Below are 22,124 nucleotides of genomic sequence, written 5' to 3' on the forward strand. Positions count from 1 at the left end.
CACACATCCGGCTTTTGCCGTCAGGCACAATCCGGCGAATACCGGATAAAACGGATCCATCGTAGGATGCGTTTCTATCCCCATTGAATTGTAGTTCGCTGGATCCGGCGAAATTTCTGGGTTCGTCTGCCGGAAAGGACGCACAAGGGAATGCTTTGGGGGTTTTTGTCACCAGCAAAAAAACGCACCGCGCCGGATCCGGCGGCGTGTTGTAAAATGAACGTCTGTTTTTTTTTTTTTAACTGAGCATGCTCAGATGTGTAAATTCCTTTCTGGCAAGAAAATATCTCTGTCTGTCAGTCTTTCACTCTGTCAATCTCTGTCGATGTCTGTCTGTCTCTCCCTCTCCCTCATTCCCCCTCTCATACTCACTGGTCACCGGCGCGGCGCTGCACAGCTGTCACAAAGCTCCCGCAGCTTCTCCTGCTTTGAAAGTGCCGGGTGCTCATTATTCCATGTCGTATTCACTGCTTCCCCCGCCCACCAGCACCTATGATTGGTTGCAGTCAGACGAGCCCCCACGCTGAGTGACAGCTGACTCACTGCAACCAATCACAGCCGCCGGTTTGCGGGTCTAAATCTTGCAGTAAAATAAATTAATTTAAAAAAAAAACTGCGTGTGGTCCTCCCCCAATTTTGATACCAGCCAAGGTCAAGCCACACGGCTGAGGGCTGGTATCCTCAGGATGGTGAGCCCCACGTTATGGGGAGCCCCCCAGTCTAAAAATATCAGCCAGCAGCCGCCCGGAATTGCCGCATCAGTTAGATACGACAGTCTCAGGACACAATCTGCGCCGGATCCGTTGCATCAGGTACAAACCGGATTGTGTGACGGCAAAAACCGGATGTGTGAAAGTACCCTAAAAAAATCAGATTTTCTCCTCCTGGACTGATCATTCACCCTCAATTCACAAATAAAACCTGTTTTACATGGACAATGATTTTCATGTTAGTAAGAGATGAGATGACTGTCGCTGCTTTTCAGGTTTATGGGGGAGGAGGAGGGACGAGCTGCAGGCAAAGTTCTGCTGCAAGTTCACCTCAAATGACCGCCTTAAAAAATAAATGAATACTATGGCAGAATTTGACGGTTACTGTAACACTGATTACCTGTATGTTTGCATGAGTTAATACGTATGTATTTTTCTTTTTTTACAGTATTCGTGGTTTTGGGAACATGTATTGCAGTACAGCTTGGTACACACCCAGACTGGATGTTCTTCTGCTGCTTTGCAGGCATGTTCATGTTCTACTGTGCTCATTGGCAAACATATGTTTCTGGAATGCTGCGCTTTGGGATGTAAGTTACTTATTATCCTGCTCAGTAATGTAGGCTTGCATTGTAATTTATCGCAGCTTGTTCACGGACAAATTGTTTGGAAAGATTCCCGTTGGCATATCATACAAGTTACACCCATAAGTAACAAAGATCACCTAACCATAGGATACATGATAAATGATTGTTGGCTGTCTGACTGCTTATTGTTCTAGAGAATGTAGTCCCAGTCATCTGTGTGATTGAAGCATTACTGAGCATGTGCGACCTCTGCTGCAATAATGGTGTATAACTGCTGTAGGAAGAAATGGAATAGTGGTCACACATGCTTAGTAACCTTCCATTCATACCCATCTTGTGATAGATGGTGTGCCAACTGGTCAGACATCTATAACCTGGCCTGTAGTTTTATATGTTTGAGACAACCACTTTTAATAGAAGGGGGCACGTTACAGGGCAAAAGGGGGCATAGTTGCACCACGCTATATTAGGCTTGTAGAAGTCTCTCAAATGTGCACTGATTTTGGAGGCTTCCTCCCACATTTGGCAGAGAGAATTGCCTAAAACTAAATAGACAACTCATTAGTGTGTAATCATATGTACATAGTGAGTGCCGTATATAATACTGAGCCCCGTGATTGGCTATAATCGTCACGTGTGCCATTAGTGTGACAATTTTCTCTCTCTATATATCTTTGTCTATATATCTAGATACTGAATTTGCTACACCAAGAATTTATACAGGATTGAGTATGAGAACCAGGTGCAATCTCCACACTTACACACATTCATGAGATATCAGAGGGGTTATAAATGGTTGTCTGAGTAATGTTCTGCAATGCCGAATGCACTTGGCCACACAAATCAAGATTCACTGCTGGAAACCCCCTTTGCAATTGCCAATTAATAACGTCTCAGATGTGCTTCATAGGAAACAAGGCTGGAGACGACGTAGGCCATGTTATCACATTTTGGTCACACAGGCTGCTCACACAGACATGATCTACATGAGACCTGTTGTGTTGAAAAACTGCTTGTAACATTTTGGATAAATGGCTGTACCATTGATTCCATCACAAAATGAATTTAATGCCTAGCTGGAATGAAGGTCCATCCTCTTCTGCCACAAGACCTGCTTTTGACTTGGATGCAATCCTAGCCAGAGATACGTCTTTACACACCATAAAAGCAATGTCATTTAGGGGCCTTCGCAAGATTTTGCAATACAATACCTTTTTGGGCCTATTGTTCCTCGTGATGCTGTGAGCATCCTGTGTGACCTACCTTTGCTACTGTGGCCTGCAGTATCTCTGGACTTTTCTCACAGCAAGCACCTCTGAGACACTGGTCGGCAATTGTAAAGGGAGCTGCCAGCAGCAGATCTTGATGGTAATCAGTCATATCATACAATAACTGATCCATTCTATTTACCCTGCATAGACTTTTAGTAAATATGGATATAACGTTACAAGCAGATGTATTTTTAAACAAATTATTTTATTTCTTTTTCTCCAGACTCGTCCATTAAAAAATTAAATTTTTTGTTTCCACTTTGCATTTGTTCTTGCTTTGTGTGTTATTTTATTATTATTATTATTATCAATATAATATTTTTTTACTTGGTTTTAATACTGAATGTGTTACAAATAGATGACAACTGCACATGTTGGCAAAGTCTTACCATTGAGGTTAAATTAATTGGTAATTGTACTAAAATCAGTATTCATAGAGAGAACCATTCTATCAAGAGAAAATATATTCTAAATTCCTATTACTACAATAAAGGTGACATATTTAAATACTATTTGTAGGAATGATTAGTGTGCACACAGCCAGATATGTTGGTAGGTGCTGGTAGATGGGATGTGAGATCCCTTGTAGTATATAAATATAAAGTTCACCGCATTCTCCAGGAATTTCATGCAATGGTGTAAATGTATTTAAATGGACAGATAGTGGACAGTTGAAGGCATAGGAAATAGCGACATAAGGACGTTTCGACCTGTTATGTCTTTTTCAAAACGTCGCTCTATTATGTTGTGGCAGGGGCGCTCCCGCATCTGTCTCAGCTGATCTGTCAGTGTTAGCTGGATCTCAGGCGCAGGAGCGCCCCTGCCACAACATAATAGAGCGACGTTTTGAAAAAGACATAACAGGTCGAAACGTCCTTATGTCGCTATTTCCTATGCCTTCAACTGTCCACTATCTGTCCATATACATTTACACCATTGCATAAAATTCCTGGAGAGTGCGGTGAACTTTCTATTTATATATTTAAATACTATATAGTTAGTCACCGGTTGAGAATAATTATTCATTATATTAACCGCTAAAGAAATTGGGCATCCCCATTATAGTAGTGTTAAAGTGTAAATTTTCTTCCCCTTTGCTGTTGTAGAGTCTGTAAAATTCCTTTACATAGTAAGATAGGTGGTAAAATTGCAAGATCCGCTGTTCTCTGCACATTTTGTCTATATAAGGGGCAAATATAGCGCATAAAAGGTAAATGGTACCCAATTTGGCACAAATTGTGCAGGCCTGCGACATCCCGTGGCACCAGATTATCATTATTGGGTACCTACCAGCATGAATATTTGTATGAGGAGCATAGGGCAGCTACACATCTAAGGCGACACTGCCGATTTATCAATACTCTTACAACAATATGTGACACGACTTCTAAAATCTACAGTAATGTGTGAGTACCGAACCACTTCCATCTGTTAGTGGCCATGGCTATCGATCAATGAAAATTTTTTATTCAAGGAATGAATGAATAAATGATGCAAAGCAGTTGTAATGATTCTACAGCAGCGATATGATAGGATAATGTTAATGGACCGCTCCGACGTTCTTTTTTATTCTATTATCCCTTTGTTAGCAATCAGGAACGATGTGTACACTCCACACAAACGGTCACAATCTGCTGTGTCCAGCTCCACATTTGTGATCAGCCGGCTCATACATATATTTTGTGTACACTGGGCGTCACTATCACATTTGAATAAGCGTTCTCCGTTTTAATAGCAGCAATACAAGTTTTCACAAAGATCAATTTATTTGGATTGAACTATGTGGTAATTATTTGCTTTGTCTTTTTGACTTCTTGCATGTAATCAGAATTGATGTGACTGAAGTGCAGATCTTCATAATTATCATGCACTTATTGGCTGTGATCGGTGGACCAGATTTGTGGCAATCAATGGTAATTGGCTGATATAATTATTTGTAAATTTGATTTTAATTTTACAAATCAGACATGTACTCTGCCCCAAACATACTTGTGCACATATTCTAATCCCATTGTTCTCAACCCTAGTCTTAGGGGTACTTTGCACACTACGACATCGCAGCTGCGATGTCGGTGGGGTCAAATCGAAAGTGACGCACATCCGGCCTCGCTGTCGATATCATAGTGTGTAAATCCTTTTTGATACAATTAGCAAGCGCAAAAGTGTCGTAATCGTATCGTTGGTGTAGTGTCCGACATTTTCATAATTTCGCTGCAGCGACAGTACGATGTTGTTCCTCGTTCCTGCGGCAGCACACATCGCTGTGTGAGAAGCCGCAGGAGCGAGGAACATCAGCTTACCTGCGTCACCACGGCTCACGCCGGCTATGCGGAAGGACGGAGGTGGGCGGGATGTTTACGTCCCGCTCATCTCCGCCCCTCCGCTTCTATTAACTGCCTGCCGTGTGACGTCGCTGTGACGCCGCACGACCCGCCCCCTTAGGAAGGAGGCGGGTCGCCGGCCAGAGCGACGTCACAGGGCAGGTAAGTCCATGTGAAGCTGCCGTAGCGATAATGTTCGCTACGGCAGCTATCACAAGATATCGCTGCTGCGACGGGGGCGGGGACTATCGCGCTCGGCATCGCATGCATCGGCTTGCGATGTCGTAGTGTGCAAAGTACCCCTTATACTTGCCCTCATCTTCAAAACACAAACATCATTAGTAAGTATAAAAATAGACCACCGATTGAATTTATGGTTGGACTGACGGTGAAATTCTTTTTACTTTATGTAATATATTTTATAGATTTTATTTTTTTAAGGCACATATGGTTTTAAAATAATACATGGAAGTTATACGCAGCTACCCTGACAATATAGTAGAGGATACTCCAGAGGTCTTCATCTGCTCTGAAAGCGATGTCTGCTTCATTCAGGATTGCTACAGATATATTCTGAGGGGTACTGGAAGGGGCGTATGCCTCCGTTTATTATTTTAATTAGGGATGAGCGGACCCATGTATGTTTTGAGTTTAGCAATACTTTAGTTAAAAGTTTTGGTTCGGTACATGAACTTTGGTGCTGTAAAATGGTCATAGTAAGGACTAGGAGGCTACAAATGAAGCAAAACGGGGGTAAGACAATGCCGTGCAAACAAATCTGAGTAGGGAATGAATAAAAGAAAAATGACTGAGTCCCCCCTATTTTTGATTACCTGCCAAGGTAAAGGAGACAGCTGTGAGCTGCAGCCCTCATCTGTCTGTTTTACCTCGGCTGGTTATCAGAAATAGAGGGGCTCCCACGCCATTTTTTAAAAGTTATTTATAAATAATTTTAAAAACGGCATAGAGTCCCCTTATTTTGATAACCAGCCAAGATAAAGCAGACTGCTGGGGGCTGGTATTATCAAGCTGGAAAGGCCTATGGTTATTTGGCCCTTCTCAGCCTAAAAATAGCAGCCTACAGCCTCCCTAGAAGTGGCTCATTCATTAGATGTGTCAATTCTGTCGCTTTGCTTGGCCCTTCTTGGTTGCCCTGGTGCGGTGGCAAACTGGGTAATATTTTTGGGGTTGTCAGATGTGAATTGATAGCTGGCATCAAGCGTGGCGGTTAGTAAAGGAGAGGCGTTTATTAGACGCCTCCATTACTAACCCAAGTCATTGCGATTACAGCAATATCCGGGTAGTATAGTTTGTTTTTTTTTGTTATTTTTGCGACAACATTATTTGTATCTGCATTACTATTTTCCGATAGCTATGAGTTTTGTTTTGGTTTTTTTGCCTTTTTTTTCTTTTTCTAACTGTACAATAAGTAGTAATCAGAGTGGTTGTGGGTGTCTTGTTTTATGGAAAACCATAAAACAAAGCCATGGTGACGAACTAGCAACAAAAACTTGCATGTATCTTGATATACATAAGGCTGATATATCCTTCTAACTACTCAAAATAATGATGGAGATACAATAAAGTGCACAAGTATGTTTGGCTAGTAGTGACATGTATGATTTATCCGTTTGTGTTAGTGATCAAATGTTTGTTTTAATTCCAATTATGGACATAAAACTTTTAAAGTGTTTTCTCATTTTAAATGGGTAGAATTGGAAAATGCTTCAGAAAACAAGTAACTTTGCCATTTACTTGTTGTTCAAAAGCCTCTCGGTTCTGAAGAGTGGTGGCTAAGCATGTGCAGTGATTATAAGCTCTTTCTAATAGCTTGTAAGCACTGCTCACAAGCTGGCTGGAGCTCACCGTTGGCTCATGATCTAGCCAGCTATAGTGCCAATGTGCTTCTCCAATGCAGAGGTTTATCTTCAACTTCTTGCTGAATTAGAGGAGCACACTGTTGGGGCTAGCGGTTAACCAAGCTGGTGGTCCAGACTGTCACTCAAAAAGGAACAAACCATAAACTGGTACATTGGTGATCAAAGTGTTCCTGAAGAATGACATTGAGACCGACCCTTTAAGGCTACGAACACACATCCGGCTTTTCTGCCGTTGGTCGGATCTGGCGCGCTCCCGTACAGTCTATACAGTACAGTGGCTGCGCTGCAACTTCCTGGTCACATGCTCCGGTGACATGACAGCACGTGACTGGAGCTTGTCGCGCGGCCACTTTACTGTACACAGTGTACGGGAGAGCGCCGGATCCGACAAACGGCAGAAAAGCCGGATGTGTGTTTGTAGCCTTAGATATTCCTTCATTTAATATATTAACACGATTCTCCTATCTTTACCTTATACTTCATAATTCAAAATTGCAACATGAAATATTTGTCCTTGTTCTCCCATAGAAACAATATGGTTAAATTAAATATCTGCTAAAACTTTTCAGTTGGAAAAATGTAGGAGATATGCTTGCCACCTATTGCAGTTACATACTTGTTATGGTGTCCCTAAAGGCCCTTATGACTCCCTTTCAGACTGTCCAAGTAATGTCTGGTGTAAGAGTAAGCCAGTTCTTTATAATAATGATCAATTTATTTATAGAGCCCTAATATATTCTGTAGCATTTTTCTGGAGGAGTGAGGGCCCTGCTCGCATGCTTACAGTCTGAGAAAATAGGGGGTGCACACAAGGTAAAAATAAAGTACCATATTTTTCACTTTATAAGACTAACTTTTGTTCCCCCAAATTTTAGGGGAAAGTAGGGGGTGCGTTTTATAATCCGAATATACGGGGGGGTGTATAGATATACTACAGAGTCCAGGGGAGGTGGGGGCAGCTCTGAAGTGCTGCTGGGGGCTGGTGAAAGCTGCGGGAGGCAGCGTTAGATCTCCTGTTCTCGCTCATATAATATGCACTGCCGCTGTCCATCACCATGGTGCTGAAACCGCACCACGGTGATGGGCTGGGGCAGCGGCGCATATTATATCTGCCTGTGCCCCCCTTTGATAGCACATGCCCCCCCCCCCTGTGTTAGATATGGCCCCCATGCTGCTGCCCATAGTAAAATAAAAAACTCTTTACCTCCTCCAGCGCTGATCTCCCGGTCTCTCTGCTGCCGCTGTGATCAGGCACGCAGAGATGATATCACTCTGCTGTGCTGATCACATGACCGGCACCGAGAACCAGGAAGAGCAGGAGCTCAGCAGCACGGAGGGAGACACGAGGGAGGACCGCACTGGAGAAGGTAAGGAAAGTGTTTTATTTTACTATGGGCAGCAGCATGGGGGCCATATCGAACACAGGGGGAGGTGTGCCATCCATAGGGGGCCATATCTAACACAGGGGGAGGTGTGCCATCCATAGGGGGGCCATATCTAACACGGGGAGGTGTTGCATCCATAGGGGGCCATGGGCAGCACAGGGGGACATGTGCCATCCATAGGGGGCCATGGGCAGCACAGGGGGACGTGTGCCATCCGTAGGAGACCTGTGCCAGGTGTAGGAGACCTGTGCCATCTATAGGAGACCTGTGCCAGCTGTAGGGGATATGTGCCAGCAATAGGGGACATGTCCCGGCACAGGGGGACATGTGCCATAAATAGGGGACGTGTTCCATCAATAGGAGACGTGTGCCAGCAATAGGGGACGTGTGCCATCAATGGGGGATATGTGGCATCACTGGGGGACGTGTGCCAGCACAAGGGGTCTATATTCAATATAAGGGGGCCATATCCAGATTAAGTGGGCTAATTTTAGGATGGGGGGCTATGAGGGACATATACCTTATATGATTTGTTAGAGGGACACTGGCATTATAAAACGGACCCCATTTAACATTAAAAAAAAAAATTCTCTCTTCCTTCACCAAATTTGGGGGTGCGTCTTATAATCAGGTGCGTCTTATAAAGCGAAAAATACGGTATGTTTTAATCTTTAGTTGGGATACTTCTAGTTGCCCATAGGGACAAATTGTGTTTATAGACCTCAGAGCGCACTCACATTCTCTTTTTCCCTCACCCTATGATGGCACCACGAAATAAGGGTGCCGTCATGGGTTCGGAAAAAACACATTATCGGTAAGTAATTACGTATTTTTCCCTCACCCTATGACGGCACCCTTATTTCGTGGTGCCGTCATGGGTTCGGAAAAAACACATTACCGGTAAGTAATTACGTATTTTCCTTCACCAAATTTGGGGGTGCGTCTTATAATCAGGTGCGTCTTATAAAGCGAAAAATACGGTACTTGTATTGCATGGTCCAGCCATCAGAATAATAAATAAAGGCATTCAAATGAAGCTGCAGGATCTAATCACCAGCCAGCATGTGTAAAAGTACAGTTACCAAGTAGTATTTGGTGCATGGAGGATGTGGAAATAAATAGGGGCACCAGATTCTGAGGAAAATTTAGGAAGGGGGAACAGAGAAGTTAGACTAGTGAAATGAGGTGATAGGCCGGTCTAAAGGTGTGTTTTTAGAGCACTCTTAATAATGTGGGGGCTAGGAAGTGCATCCCAGCATGAGAAACTTCTTAGAGACAGGAGTGGGAGCTTCAGATTATAAAGGATTTTAGTTGTGGATCAATTTGCTAAATGGAAAGAACGGTTAGGTGATAAACAGAGATGAGGGAGATTTATGGTGGTGCAGAACTATGGGTGGCTTTGGGGGCGAGACTGATAAGTTTATATTGAACTTTGTAGCAGATGAGTAACTAGTGCAATGACTGGAACAGGGTGGAGGCATGCATTTAGTGGTTGGAAAGGAACATGACGTGGGCTGGCTGCATTCAAAATGGATGGAGGAGAAAGTTTGGTAAGAGGGATACCAGTTAGTAGAAAGTTGTAGTAGACCAGACAAGAACGAGTAAGGGGCACTTTGCACACTGCGACATCGCAGGCCGATGCTGCGATGCCGAGTGCGATAGTCCCCGCCCCCGTCGCAGCAGCGATATGTGGTGATAGCTGGCGTAGCGAAAATTATCGCTACGCCAGCTTCACACACACACACACACTTACCTGCCGTGCGACGTCCCTGTGGCCGGCGACCCGCCTCCTTGTTAAGGGAGCGGGTCGTGCGGCGTCACTGCGACGTCACACGGCAGGCGGCCAATCGGAGCGGAGGGGCGGAGATGAGCAGGATGTAAACATCCTGCTCCCCTCCTTCCTTCCGCATATCCTACGGAAGCCGCGGTGACGCCGGTAGGAGATGTTCCTCGCTCCTGCGGCTTCATACACAGCGATGTGTGCTGCCACAGGAGCGAGGAACAACATCGGACTGTCGCGTCAGCGTAATTATGAATTACGCCGACGCTGCACCGATGATACGATTACGACGCTTTTGCGCTCGTTAATCGTATCATCTAGGCTTTACACACTGCGATGTCGCATGCGATGCCGGATGTGCGTCACTTTCAATTTGACCCCACCGACATCGCACCTGCGATGTCGCAGTGTGCAAAGCCCGCCTCAGAGTGACTTATGTAAGAGGTTTTTGTTGTTTCAAAGAGGTCAGAAAGTCAGATTCTGTAGATGTTTTTAAGATGCAGGTGGCACGAGCGAGTGCGTGGTTGGATATAGGGAATGAGGGAAAAGATACAGCAGAATTCACTCAGCGCCCATGGACAAGAGAGTCTAAGCTGTATGACCTCCAAGACTCGAGATGGATGTTCTGAGTACTGGGAGAGCAACGGGGGAGCCATAACTACTATGTCACAGCAATATATAAAGCCATAGGAACTATTTTATTTTTTTTTATTATTTTTTTTTTTAAATCTTTCCAAATGAAATTTTTTTTATTTGCATGTCCTTACAGAGAAATAAAATATGCAGCAGCCATTTTCAGAAATGTAGAGACCAGGAGTACTGCGCAATGTGCGAGAAAATCTGCACCGCATCAAGTGCAGTTGGAGAACGTGGTATACTTTATGTATTGGGAAGTGTCACAGGATGATGCACCCAACATGTTTAGTAAAAGTAAAATAGGGATGTATGAACAACCCCTTTTAAGGAATTTTATGAACTGCAATTCACTATTACATTGTGGGGATCCTCTTTTTAATGTTCAGTTTCCGCACCACACCCTGTATTTGCAGTGCATGTACAGATTACAGGCTAATTCTGCTAGATGTGACAGCCTGTATTCTGCTCATGTATCTACATAACTTCTGAGGAGGAGCTCTGCTGGAAATTCATCTGCAGGAGCAATAAATAGGGAATATTTGTGCCCGGTCACAGTGTGGGTACTTTGTGGCGCCATATCACTATATAGCTGATGCATAGTGAGAATGATACTTCCTGATATGAGTCCTGTGTTGCTGATTCTGCTTTTTTTTGTGTTAAAGATTCCTGTACTGAATGTACAAACGAAACTTGTCCCTGCATTCTGCACTGTTGCGGGCACCATATTTTCCTCAATCAATTATTTTCGAGTTATCTTCACAGGTGGAGTAGGAAAAAATGGATCAACAATAGCTGTAAGTACAAACTGTGAATTTTTAGTCTTTTAAAAGTTTTTTGGTATGATTTAATAACAATATATGGCCCGGAAGGTCATGCATAGAAACAGTATTTTCTGTCACAAAGGAGTTCTACAAATACAAACTGGTTTAAAGTATTCACATTGGGTGTCGCTAGCAAAAACCGTTGATTTGTGATAGATGGATGGATACCCCATACCTGCACTGCTTTATGGCAGGTTTGAATTACTGTGTTTCCTAATCGCCATAGTAACATTGCTCTTTCTGTATTTTCTCTTGATTTTATTGGTAAAATATGTTCCAGGCAGCAACTGGTTACCGGGATATTAATGTAAATGCCTTTTAGCACATGGTCATGAAAGGATTGGTCTCTGGGAGTTATAGGTTTAAAGGGAACCAATCACCGGGATGTTTGTATATAAGCTAAACCAGTGCTGTACTGGCACTATCAGGCTAATTCTCTACATACCTGTAGTGGTCAGCTCGGATATATAGGTTTGGAAACCTAAGAAAGTAAAGTTTATAAAATCAACAGCTGCTTAAGTGACAGCAGATGAGGATCAGATAATATCTGGGGGGTATTCATAGTTATCCTCCCACTGTTAGAATTAGCATAAGTATTATACAATCGATGTAACGTTTCACTTCCAGGACCTGTGGTGAGGTCATACCCATGTGACCAGAAGGGGCGGGGCCTCAGAATAGGAAAATGTTGCTTCCTGATATCAGCTTTGTTGGCTGAGGCTCCGCCCCTAGAGAATCATTGTCGCAATGGTCAGACATGCACACTGCCGCTCCATTCTACTGGGGATAATAGTACTCTGCTGATTCTTGCAGGTCCTAGCAGTCGGATCTTCATAATCTACTTATTTTCACCAGATAACCCCTTTAAATATAATGATACACAAATAGCCATTGTAGGTCACCTTCTAACTTTTTTTTTCCACCTTTATTTTAGGGTACCAGTGTATTGTCGCCAATGTTACATATTGGAAGCGTCATTGTTCTAGCCACTATGATATACAAGAAATCTGCTGTACAGCTGTTTGAAAAGCACCCATGCCTTTATATTCTTGCATTTGGATGTGTTTCTGCCAAAGTCACAAATAAATTAGTGGTAGGAATTTTTGTTTCCATTTCCTGTAAATTCTCAGTACATTATAGTGTGTGTGTGTGTGTGTGTGTGTGTGTGATACAGTGCCTCCTACAAGTCAGACATCACCTACTTCCAAGACTAGCCTATTGTCGGTACTTAGATCTACAGTGCCTTGCAAAAGTATTCGGCCCCCTTAAATTTTTCAACCTTTTCCCACATTTCAGGCTTCAAACATTTCAAACATAAAGATAAAAATGTTAATGTTCTGATGAAGAATCAACAAGTGGGACACAATTGTGAAGTTAAACGAAATGTATTGCTTATTTTAAACTTTTGTAAAAAAGAATAAACTGAAAATTTGGGTGTGCAATATTATTCGTCCCCTTTACTTTCAGTGCAGCAAACTCACTGCAGAAGTTCATTGAGCATCTCTGAATGATCCAATGTTGTCCTAAATGACTGATGATAATAAATATAAGACACCCGTGTGTAATCAAGTCTCCGTATAAATGCACCTGCTCTGTGATAGTCTAAGTGTTCTGTTTAAGGCTATGTGCCCACGGGGACAGTGTCCTGCGGATTTATCCGCAGGACATTCCGCAGGAGCTCCCAGGAAACCGCACCACAACTTTTGTCTGTTTCCATGCTGCGGAATGTCCTGCGGATATGCTGTGGTCCTTCTGCCTTGAGGATACAGTATTTAGACCAAAAAGAAAAAAAAAAACCCTTAAAAATGTAATTTTATTTATTCCAGTTAAAACAATCCCCAGACAAACTCACATAAAGAGGACAATCAATCCCAAATTTGCCAACGTCCGGTAGGAACCCTCTATAGACCTGACAGGTCAGAGCAGGCAAAAAAAGGGGGGGGAGTAGAAGTGTCCCTTTTGAACAAAATAGTTAATACTGCACACTGATCAGTCCAATGTTGTGAAGGAGTGCCAGAGCAGATAATAATGGTGCAACCAGGGTATGGCCAAAAAATTCCCTATAGTGGCCCTGCCTAACCGCGGAGGTTGGCACCTTTTTTGCCCCCACCCCCCTCCTCAATTGGTCCCAGGTCCTGGACCTTCCGATTCTGGACTGAGCCATATAATATTTGGGTTATTTTTCCCTGAGTTAAGCCAATTCTGGACGTTGGCAAATTTGGGATTGATTGTCCTCTTTATGTGAGTTTGTCTGGGGATTGTTTTAACTGGAATAAATAAAATTACATTTTTAAGGGGTTTCTTTTTCTTTTTGGTCTAAATATTGGGATTACCCCCCTATATTAAGTTTCTATGGTCTTTTGGCTAATTTAATGATATGGCTGGCTTTCTCTCTGGCTCCTTAAATGTGGATGGCTGGTTGGATGATGCTAGAGACGCATTTTCTGATTCCTCTATCAGCACTAATGTGGCACAGGGCCATTCATTGAGAAATATTTTTTCAGATCTGACATTGGCATACAAAGAGAACATCAAGTCTTGGTGGGAGGTCCAGTCTCTTGATAATTATATTAGACAGAAAATCGTCCCTAGAGGTCTGAGAATCACCATTGCTCCAGCCAATAGGTCAAGGACAGATGGACTTCTAGCTATATGGGAAGAGGAATCTATAGCATCTTCATTGAGATTCATGACTATTTTGCTGGAGAGGAGGAAAAAGTAACACTTGATAAGTCCTCCAGTAATCTGCAGAAATTGATTGAGGAAGTCTTGAAACATAAGACTGACCCAGACTTCGCAAATAGGGAAACGACACTGAAAACGACTATTGAGAGATATAGGATTAGTCTTAAGGACAGAAAACATAAAAAGTTTATTAGAGACCTTTTAGACTTTAAGGATAAACAGGCCTATAGTTTCCTAACTAAGGAACAACGCCCTGGTGACGACATCTTAGCGGACGCTGAGTCGTCTGATACGGAAAATAGGAGATCGAGGAATAGGGGACCCCCTAAACGCAGATGGAGGGGAAATGTAGAGAGGAGAAATATTCAGGCCCCCATCCGGGATCAACTACTCGCCTCTGGGGACTCCTCTTCCTCTATGTCCTCTGCGCCACCAGTGTCGACACCCTCTTTTTTAGAAATGCGAGATCTGGGCCCGTACGATCTGAGACGGAAGCCTCAACAATACAACAACAAAAAAATCAAATAGTCTCTGGGGACCTGCAGGTTATGAACCTATCTTCCCATGTATTAACCAGCACCGAACGATCAGTATTAAGATCAGGACTGTCATATGTACCCACTGTCAGATTTGACGCTTTTTCCTGGGTTAAGGACATTAATTTGTTTATTCGTGAACTCAAATGGAGAAAGTTTTTTGCTAACCATGACCGCTTAGGGTGTAAACAGCTGGGGATATCACCGGACCTGTTATCTGATTATAACATACTAGTGGACTTGGAGGAGGAAGGAAGGAAAATTGAGGGGGAGGGACCTTTTTCTGGTTTACAACTTAAGAGTAAGAGAATGCCCCCTGTCAGTGAATTTAACAGCACTGATATTTTCCTTAAACTGGTCTGTGATGATATCAAAAGAATAAATCCTAGATCTACACCTGCTTTACCCAATATTACCCAAGCTCAGAGATTGGCTATACATAATTTAGGTGCAAACCCTGAGCTTGTTATCAAACCCTCTGACAAAGGAGGAAACGTTGTGGTCATGAATCGGAAGGATTACCTCATTATGTGTCAGGTGATCCTTTCCGACCGGAATACGTATGAGATCCTGAAACAAGATCCCACTGTGGTGTATTTGAGAGAGCTGAAGGTTCTATTAGATGAAGCAAGAGTTTCACGACTAATCTCTGCTGATGAATTTAATTTCTTGTTCCCTAAATGTCCAATGGTGGCGACCTTCTACGCACTTCCGAAGGTGCATAAGGGTGCCAACCCTTTGAAAGGTCGCCCCATTGTTTCAGGGGTGGATGCATTATGCCAGCAGTGCAGTATATACATCGATAAGATCCTTCGCCCTTTTGTGTCTTCCTTACCTTCACACTTGAGACACACTGGATTTACTTGGTAAAATTGAGGGACTGACTGTTGCTCCAGATGACATCTTAATATCTATAGATGTTGAGTCTCTTTACAGCTGCATTCCACATGATGTTGGTATTAAAGCAGTGTAATATTTTCTGGGGATGCGTGGTATCTCTATGACCACGCATAACCAATTTATGGTGCGACTGATTCAGTTCATTTTGACACACAATTATTTTACCTTCAATACCAAGGTCTACCACCAACTCAGGGGCACCGCGATGGGGAGCCCCTGTGCTCCCACATACGCTAATTTGCTCCTGGGTTGGTGGGAGGAGACAGTGGTGTTTACCGAGGATGAGTCGATGTGGTGCCCCCAGATTCGTTTCTGGGGGCGCTACATTGATGATATCCTGGTGGTATGGTCCGGCCCAGTTGATCTATTTTGTCAGTTTATTCAGCATCTCAACAACAACGACCTGGGACTCAGATTTACCTTCGAGATCGGTGGTAATAAAATCCCGTTCCTGGACGTCCTGATAACTAAGAAGCCGGATGGAAATCTGAGTACCACAATCTATAGGAAACCGAATGCCACAAACAGCCTTTTGAATTGGGAGAGCTATCACCCAAGAACTTTAAAGGCAGGCATTCCTAAAGGCCAATTTTTGAGATTGCGCAGAAACTGTACAACAACTGTGGAATTCAATAGGCAGGCAGAGAATCTTAAAGGGAGATTTAAAGAGCGTGGTTACCCCGGGAATGTGATTGACCGGGCATACCAAAATGCTCTGTTTAAGAACAGAAGTGATCTTCTTGTCTCAACCCCCAAGAATGATGATAGCAACGTGACGAGATTGATAGGGATGTATGATGATCAAAATGGTAGGATTATGTCAATACTGAGGAAACACTGGAACATCTTAAAAAGTGACCCAGATATTGGCGAGGCTATTTGTGATCATCCTTCGATCACATATGAGAGGAAGAACTTTAAAGGATGAACTTGTCCATAGCTTCTATGCCCCACTGAATAAAAGTGGAACTTGGTTAGATCGTAGGGATGTGGGCACTTTCAAATGTGGATCATGTACATATTGTAAACACGTCTTTCCCTCAAAAGATTTTAGAAGCTCAAGTACAGGCAGAGTGTATAAAAAATCGCTGTTTTGACAACTGCAAAACGGAAGGCGTAATATATTTATGCACATGTAGTTGTCCAAAAGACTATGTGGGCAAAACCAAGAGACAACTGAAAATCAGGATAGGTGAACATCTGGGGGACATTAGGAACAAACGAGATACCCCTATAGCTCGTCACGTAAATAGCTGTCATGATGGCAATCTTGACTCTATTTCATTTAGGGTTATTTAGGTGATCCCTCTATCAGTTTGATTAGGAGATTGGGACAAGAAACTCTTGCAGAGGGAGACACGCTGGATTTTCTGGCTAGATTCAGTCAATCCCAGCGGTCTGAATGAACAGTTGGTCTTCTCTAGTTTCATTTAGCCAGCCCTCCCCCTCCACCACCCTCTTTCCCTCCCCCCCCCCCCCTTTTTGCCCCCACCCCCCCCTCCTCAATTGGTCCCAGGTCCTGGACCTTCCGATTCTGGACTGAGCCATATAATATTTGGGTTATTTTTCCCTGAGTTAAGCCAGTTCTGGCTCGTCTATGTTATTGTTAAGAGCATTTATATATCTGTGATCTAATATTCACGGATTTTGATATGGGTTGATGGACTAGTTGACCCTAAACATAATCTTGGTTACTTAGACAATGTCCCCAAACCTTAGTAATCATATTTCCTGATTTTGTCCTGATCCGTGAAGTTGCAATACTATACAAGGATGGCTATCTATTATACCATCAGGTTCGTTTGGTTATATTACAAGTGTATCTATGGAGAAGAAATACTGTACCTTCTAGGGATGCGAAGGCGGATATCCAGTTATATGTAAATTTGTTGCTGATAAATATACCTCTTAGAGCACAATTTATTTGAGTGTTGCTATAGTTTATCGGAACATATTATCTGCGTTATCTCTTCTGAGGGGGATGTTTTCCTCTTAGCACTCTGTCTTCCCCTGTTCCGCATACCACTTCCGGTTATTTAGGTTTGGAACGCATTCTGCGTTCCACAATATGCGGAAAAAAGGCTGTGCTTTATCATCCCTCATTATAATATCGGCGCTATATGTGTGGATGGTGTAATTTATTCACCCAGTACACCATCCCTTTAGCTCCGCTGACCATTCCCGGCTGATTCTCTGTGGAACGCACGCTGCGTTCCACAGTATGTGGAGCATAGGTAGTGCTCTGACAGGAAGGCCGCCGACGTCACTTACTGTGACGTCGGTACGTTCCTACATCCTCCTTGTGAATACCATACATGGGCAGCGCTCCATTTCCGGGCCTACCCCACCTACGTCACCTTCTATGACGGTGGTGGTGGTGTTACTTCACATCCCGGATCCCTGATAATGGGTGGCGTCTGGCGCCATTTTTAAACACTGACGCCCTGCACAGATCCTGGAACGACGGTGACGGATACCAAGCTGTACACCTGGCTGATTACAGCCGGTGCTTTTCACCTTAATAGGGAGCCCCTGATGAACCCCGATGTGTCTCTCGATCAGGGGGAAACGCGTTGGGAAAGGTTCTGAGGTGTCAATTTGGACCCTGGTGTACTTACACCATTCATAGGACTTCAAGGATAAGCTAAGTACTATGTTTATGATTGAAGAATTGTCAGTATGGTTACCTGGACCTAACCAATTCTAGCTGTGTTCCACTGCATGTACATTATTTTGTGAAGCTTATATTCCATTCTGCCTTCTGTGAAAGTGTATTACTTATCCTGCCTTCTGTGAAGTGCGTACCTTCTCTATCATAAAATATATTGGCGATCAGTCCCCATCAATATATTGGAAAGGACTACTTTGTGACCAATTTGTCTTTTGGTGACCTTACGTTGTTGTTGCTAGTAAGCATGGTTACTTTTTCCATCCTTTGATTCTATGTTGGTACACAGAAGGGATATGTATATTGTCTTGACGCATTATAATAAATACTAATGAGGCATTATTTCACTTCACTGTACTTATGTCTAATTTGATTTCTGATGGGCATTTATAACTCTATGCAAGTGGAATTATTAAGCACCTAATATACATCTCTGGTGCTTTGTTTCTGGAAGTTGTATATGGTTCGCTTTAACACTCAAAAAACTGAACGTTCACTGTACCATTGATATGTGTGTTTGAGATTCATTGACTGAGTAATTTACATGGTGCAACCTCCCTACACTCCCCCCTTCCCAGATTGGCTGCACATTAGTTCAGCAGAGGGAAAGAAGGGTGAATCATCGCTGAGCGGGGGCGCAACAGCGTCCAGGTTTAGGGTGCCAACCTCTGCGGTTAGGCAGGGCCACTATAGAGAATTTTTTGGCCACACCCTGGTTGCACCATTATTATCTGCTCTGGCACTCCTTCACAACATTGGACTGATCAGTGTGCAGTATTAACTATTTTGTTCAAAAGGGACACTTCTACTCCCCCCTTTTTTTGCCTGCTCTGACCTGTCAGGTCTATTGAGGGGTCCTACCGGACGTTGGCAAATTTGGGATTGATTGTCCTCTTTATGTGAGTTTGTCTGGGGATTGTTTTAACTGGAATAAATAAAATTTACATTTTTAAGGGGTTTCTTTTTCTTTTTGGTCTAAATATTGTGATTACCCCCTATATTAAGTTTCTATGGTCTTGAGGATACAGTACCATGGCTTTGGCACTGCATCCTCAATGCAGAACAAGTGCTGCAGTGATCGGGTGTTCATACTTACCTCCATCATGCAGCACCTCGCTTTCCGGCGGCCGGGTCACTCTGTCAGCGTCTGCAGGAGAAGGTGGGCAAGCCTGAACTAGCTCTGGCTGTCGCATGACCGGAGCTCGTGCAGGCCCCGCCCACCTTTTCCTTCCTGTACCTGGATCCACCGCGCTGCTGTACACCGGACGGAGAAAGTGACTCGGGTGTCTATCAAGGCAGGTAAGTATATGGGACCCTGCGGAGAAATCCGCAGGAATAATTGACATGCTGCTGATTTTTCCGCAGGGAAATCCGCATTATTTCCGCTGCGAAAAAATCCGCAGCGTGGGTACAGCAGTTCCCAAATGCCATAGAAATTGCTGGGGAGTATCTGTGCTGCAGATTTTTGAAAAATCCGTGGAATTTCCGCAAAAAATCCGCGGCAAATTCTGCGCATTTTCCGCAGCATGGGCACATAGCTTTAAAGCGCAGATAGCATCTTGAAGACCAAGAAACACAACAGGCAGGTCCATGATACTGTTGTGGAGGAGCTTAAAGCCGGATTTGGTTATAAAAAGATTTCCAAAACTTTAAACATCCCAAGGAGCACTGTGCAAGCGATCATATTGAAATGGAAGGAGTATCATACCACTGTAAATCTACCAAGACCGGCCGTCCATCCAAACTTTCATCTCAAACAAGGAGAAGACTGATCAGAGCTGAAGCAAGAGGCCCACGATCACTCTGGATGAACTGCAGAGATCTACAGCTGAGGTGAGAGAGACTGTCTATAGGACAACAGTCGTACACTGCACAAATCTGGTCTTTATGGAAGAGTAGCAAGGAGGAGAAAGCCATTTCTCAAAGATATCCATTAAAAAGTGTCATTAAAGTTTGCCACAAGCCATCTGGGAGACACAACAACGTGGAAGAAGGTGCTCTGGTCAGATGAAACCAAAATCGTCCTTTTTGGGCACAATGCTAAACGATATGGTTGGCGTAAAAGCAGCACAGCTCATCACCATGAACACACCATCCCCACTGTCAAACATGGTGGTGGCAGCATCATGGTTTGGGCCTGCTTTGCCTCAGCAGGGACAGGGAAGATGGTTCAAATTGATGGGAAGATGGATGGAGCCAAATACAGGACCATTCTTAAAGAAAACCTGTTGGAGTCTGCAAAAGACCTGAGATTGGGACGGAGATTTGTCTTTCAACAAGACAATGATCCAAAACATAAAGCAAAATCTACAATGGAATGGTTCACAAATAAACGTATCCAGGTGTTAGAATGGCCAAGTCAAAGTCCAGACCTGAAACCAATCGAGAATCTGTGGAAAGAGCTGAAAACTGCTCTTCACAAACGCTCTCCTTCCAACCTCACTCAGCTTGAGCTGTTTGCAAAGGAAGAATGGGTAAGAATTTCAGTCTCTCAATGTGCAAAACTGATAGACATACCCCATGCGTCTTGCAGCTGTAATCGCAGCAAAAGGTGGCGCTACAAAGTATTAACTTAAAGGGGTAGAATAATATTGCACGCCCCAATTTTCAGTTTATTTTTTACAAAAATTTAAAATAAGCAATACATTTCGTTCAACTTCACAATTGTGTCCCACTTGTCGATTCTTCACCATAACATTAAAATTTTTATCTTTATGTTTGAAGCCTGAAATGTGGGAAAAGGTTGAAAAATTCAAAGGGGCCTAATACTTTCGCAAGGCACTGTATATATACACTACAATTCAAAAGTTTAGGGTCATTTAGCTATTTCCTTTGTTAAAGGAAAGCGCACTTTTTTTTCAATGAAGCTAACATTAAATTAAACAAAAGTACACTCTATACATTGTTAATGTGAGAAATGATTATTCTAGCTTCAAACATCTGGTTTTTAATACAATATTTGCATAGGTGTATAGAGGCCCATTTCCAACAACCACCACTCCAGTATTCTAATGGTACATTGTGTTTGCTAACTGTGTTAGAAGGCTAATGGATGTTTAGAAATCCCTTGATAACCCTTGTGCAAGTATGTTAGCACAGCCTAAAACAGTTTTTTACTAATTAGAGAAGCTATAAAACTGACCTTCCTTTGAGCTAGTCGACTAGTTGAGAATCTGGAGCAATTACATTTGTTGGTTCCAATAAACTCTCAAAATGGCCAGAAAGAGAACATTTACGTGAAACTCGATAGTCTATTCTTGTTCTTAGAAACGAAGGATATTCCATGCGAGAAATTGCCAAGAAAATGAAGATTTCCTACAATGGTGTGTACTACTCCCTTTAGAGGAGAGCACAAATGGGCTCTAATCAGGGTAGAAAGAGAAATGGGAGGCCCCGCTGCACAACTGAGCAACAAGACCAGTACATTAGAGTCTCTAGTTTGAGAAATCAATGCCTCACAGGTCTTCAACTGACAGCTTTATTAAATAGTACCCGCAAAACGCCAGTGTCAACGTCTATTCATTATGCGACTCATTTGATAAATAAAAGTATGATTTTTAATGGAAAAGCCAAAATTGTCTGGGTGACCCCAAACTTTGGAACTGTAGTGTGTGTGTGTGTGTGTGTGTGTGTGTGTGTGTGTTCGTTCGTGCTGTCTCCGCTGTTTACTTGCCGGCTTCAGATGCGCTATACGCATGACCAAAACCGGTGGAGTCTTCTGAGCATGCGCAATGCGCGTCTGAAGCCGAGAAGCAAGCAACCGGTTAAGAAGGCTGCAGGAATGCTAAGTGCGCATGCGCGGGATCTCAAGAAGTGATGGGAACATCGCTCATGTAAATCCATGGTATCATGTCCACGGGGGCGTGATACAACGGAAAACATGCAAATGCCCACAGGGTGATGTGATGCCCTGCGGACTAGAGCCCCTGCTCATTTACATACGG

At 43.2% G+C, this 22,124-nt stretch overlaps 1 protein-coding gene across 1 annotated transcript in view; it reads left to right on the forward strand.

Moving 5' to 3' along the window:
* The window catches only part of LOC142291346 (choline/ethanolaminephosphotransferase 1), a 69,428-nt gene that overhangs the window by 39,407 nt on the left and 7,897 nt on the right, over positions 1–22,124 (forward strand). The window contains exons 4-7 of the mRNA XM_075335812.1: positions 1,159–1,300; positions 4,397–4,481; positions 11,233–11,364; positions 12,326–12,484. Coding sequence (XP_075191927.1) covers positions 1,159–1,300; positions 4,397–4,481; positions 11,233–11,364; positions 12,326–12,484 — 518 coding nt within the window. The remainder of the gene's footprint in view (positions 1–1,158; positions 1,301–4,396; positions 4,482–11,232; positions 11,365–12,325; positions 12,485–22,124) is intronic.

This window comes from Anomaloglossus baeobatrachus, chromosome 2, assembly GCF_048569485.1.
Source record: "Anomaloglossus baeobatrachus isolate aAnoBae1 chromosome 2, aAnoBae1.hap1, whole genome shotgun sequence".
NCBI lineage: Eukaryota > Metazoa > Chordata > Amphibia > Anura > Aromobatidae > Anomaloglossus > Anomaloglossus baeobatrachus.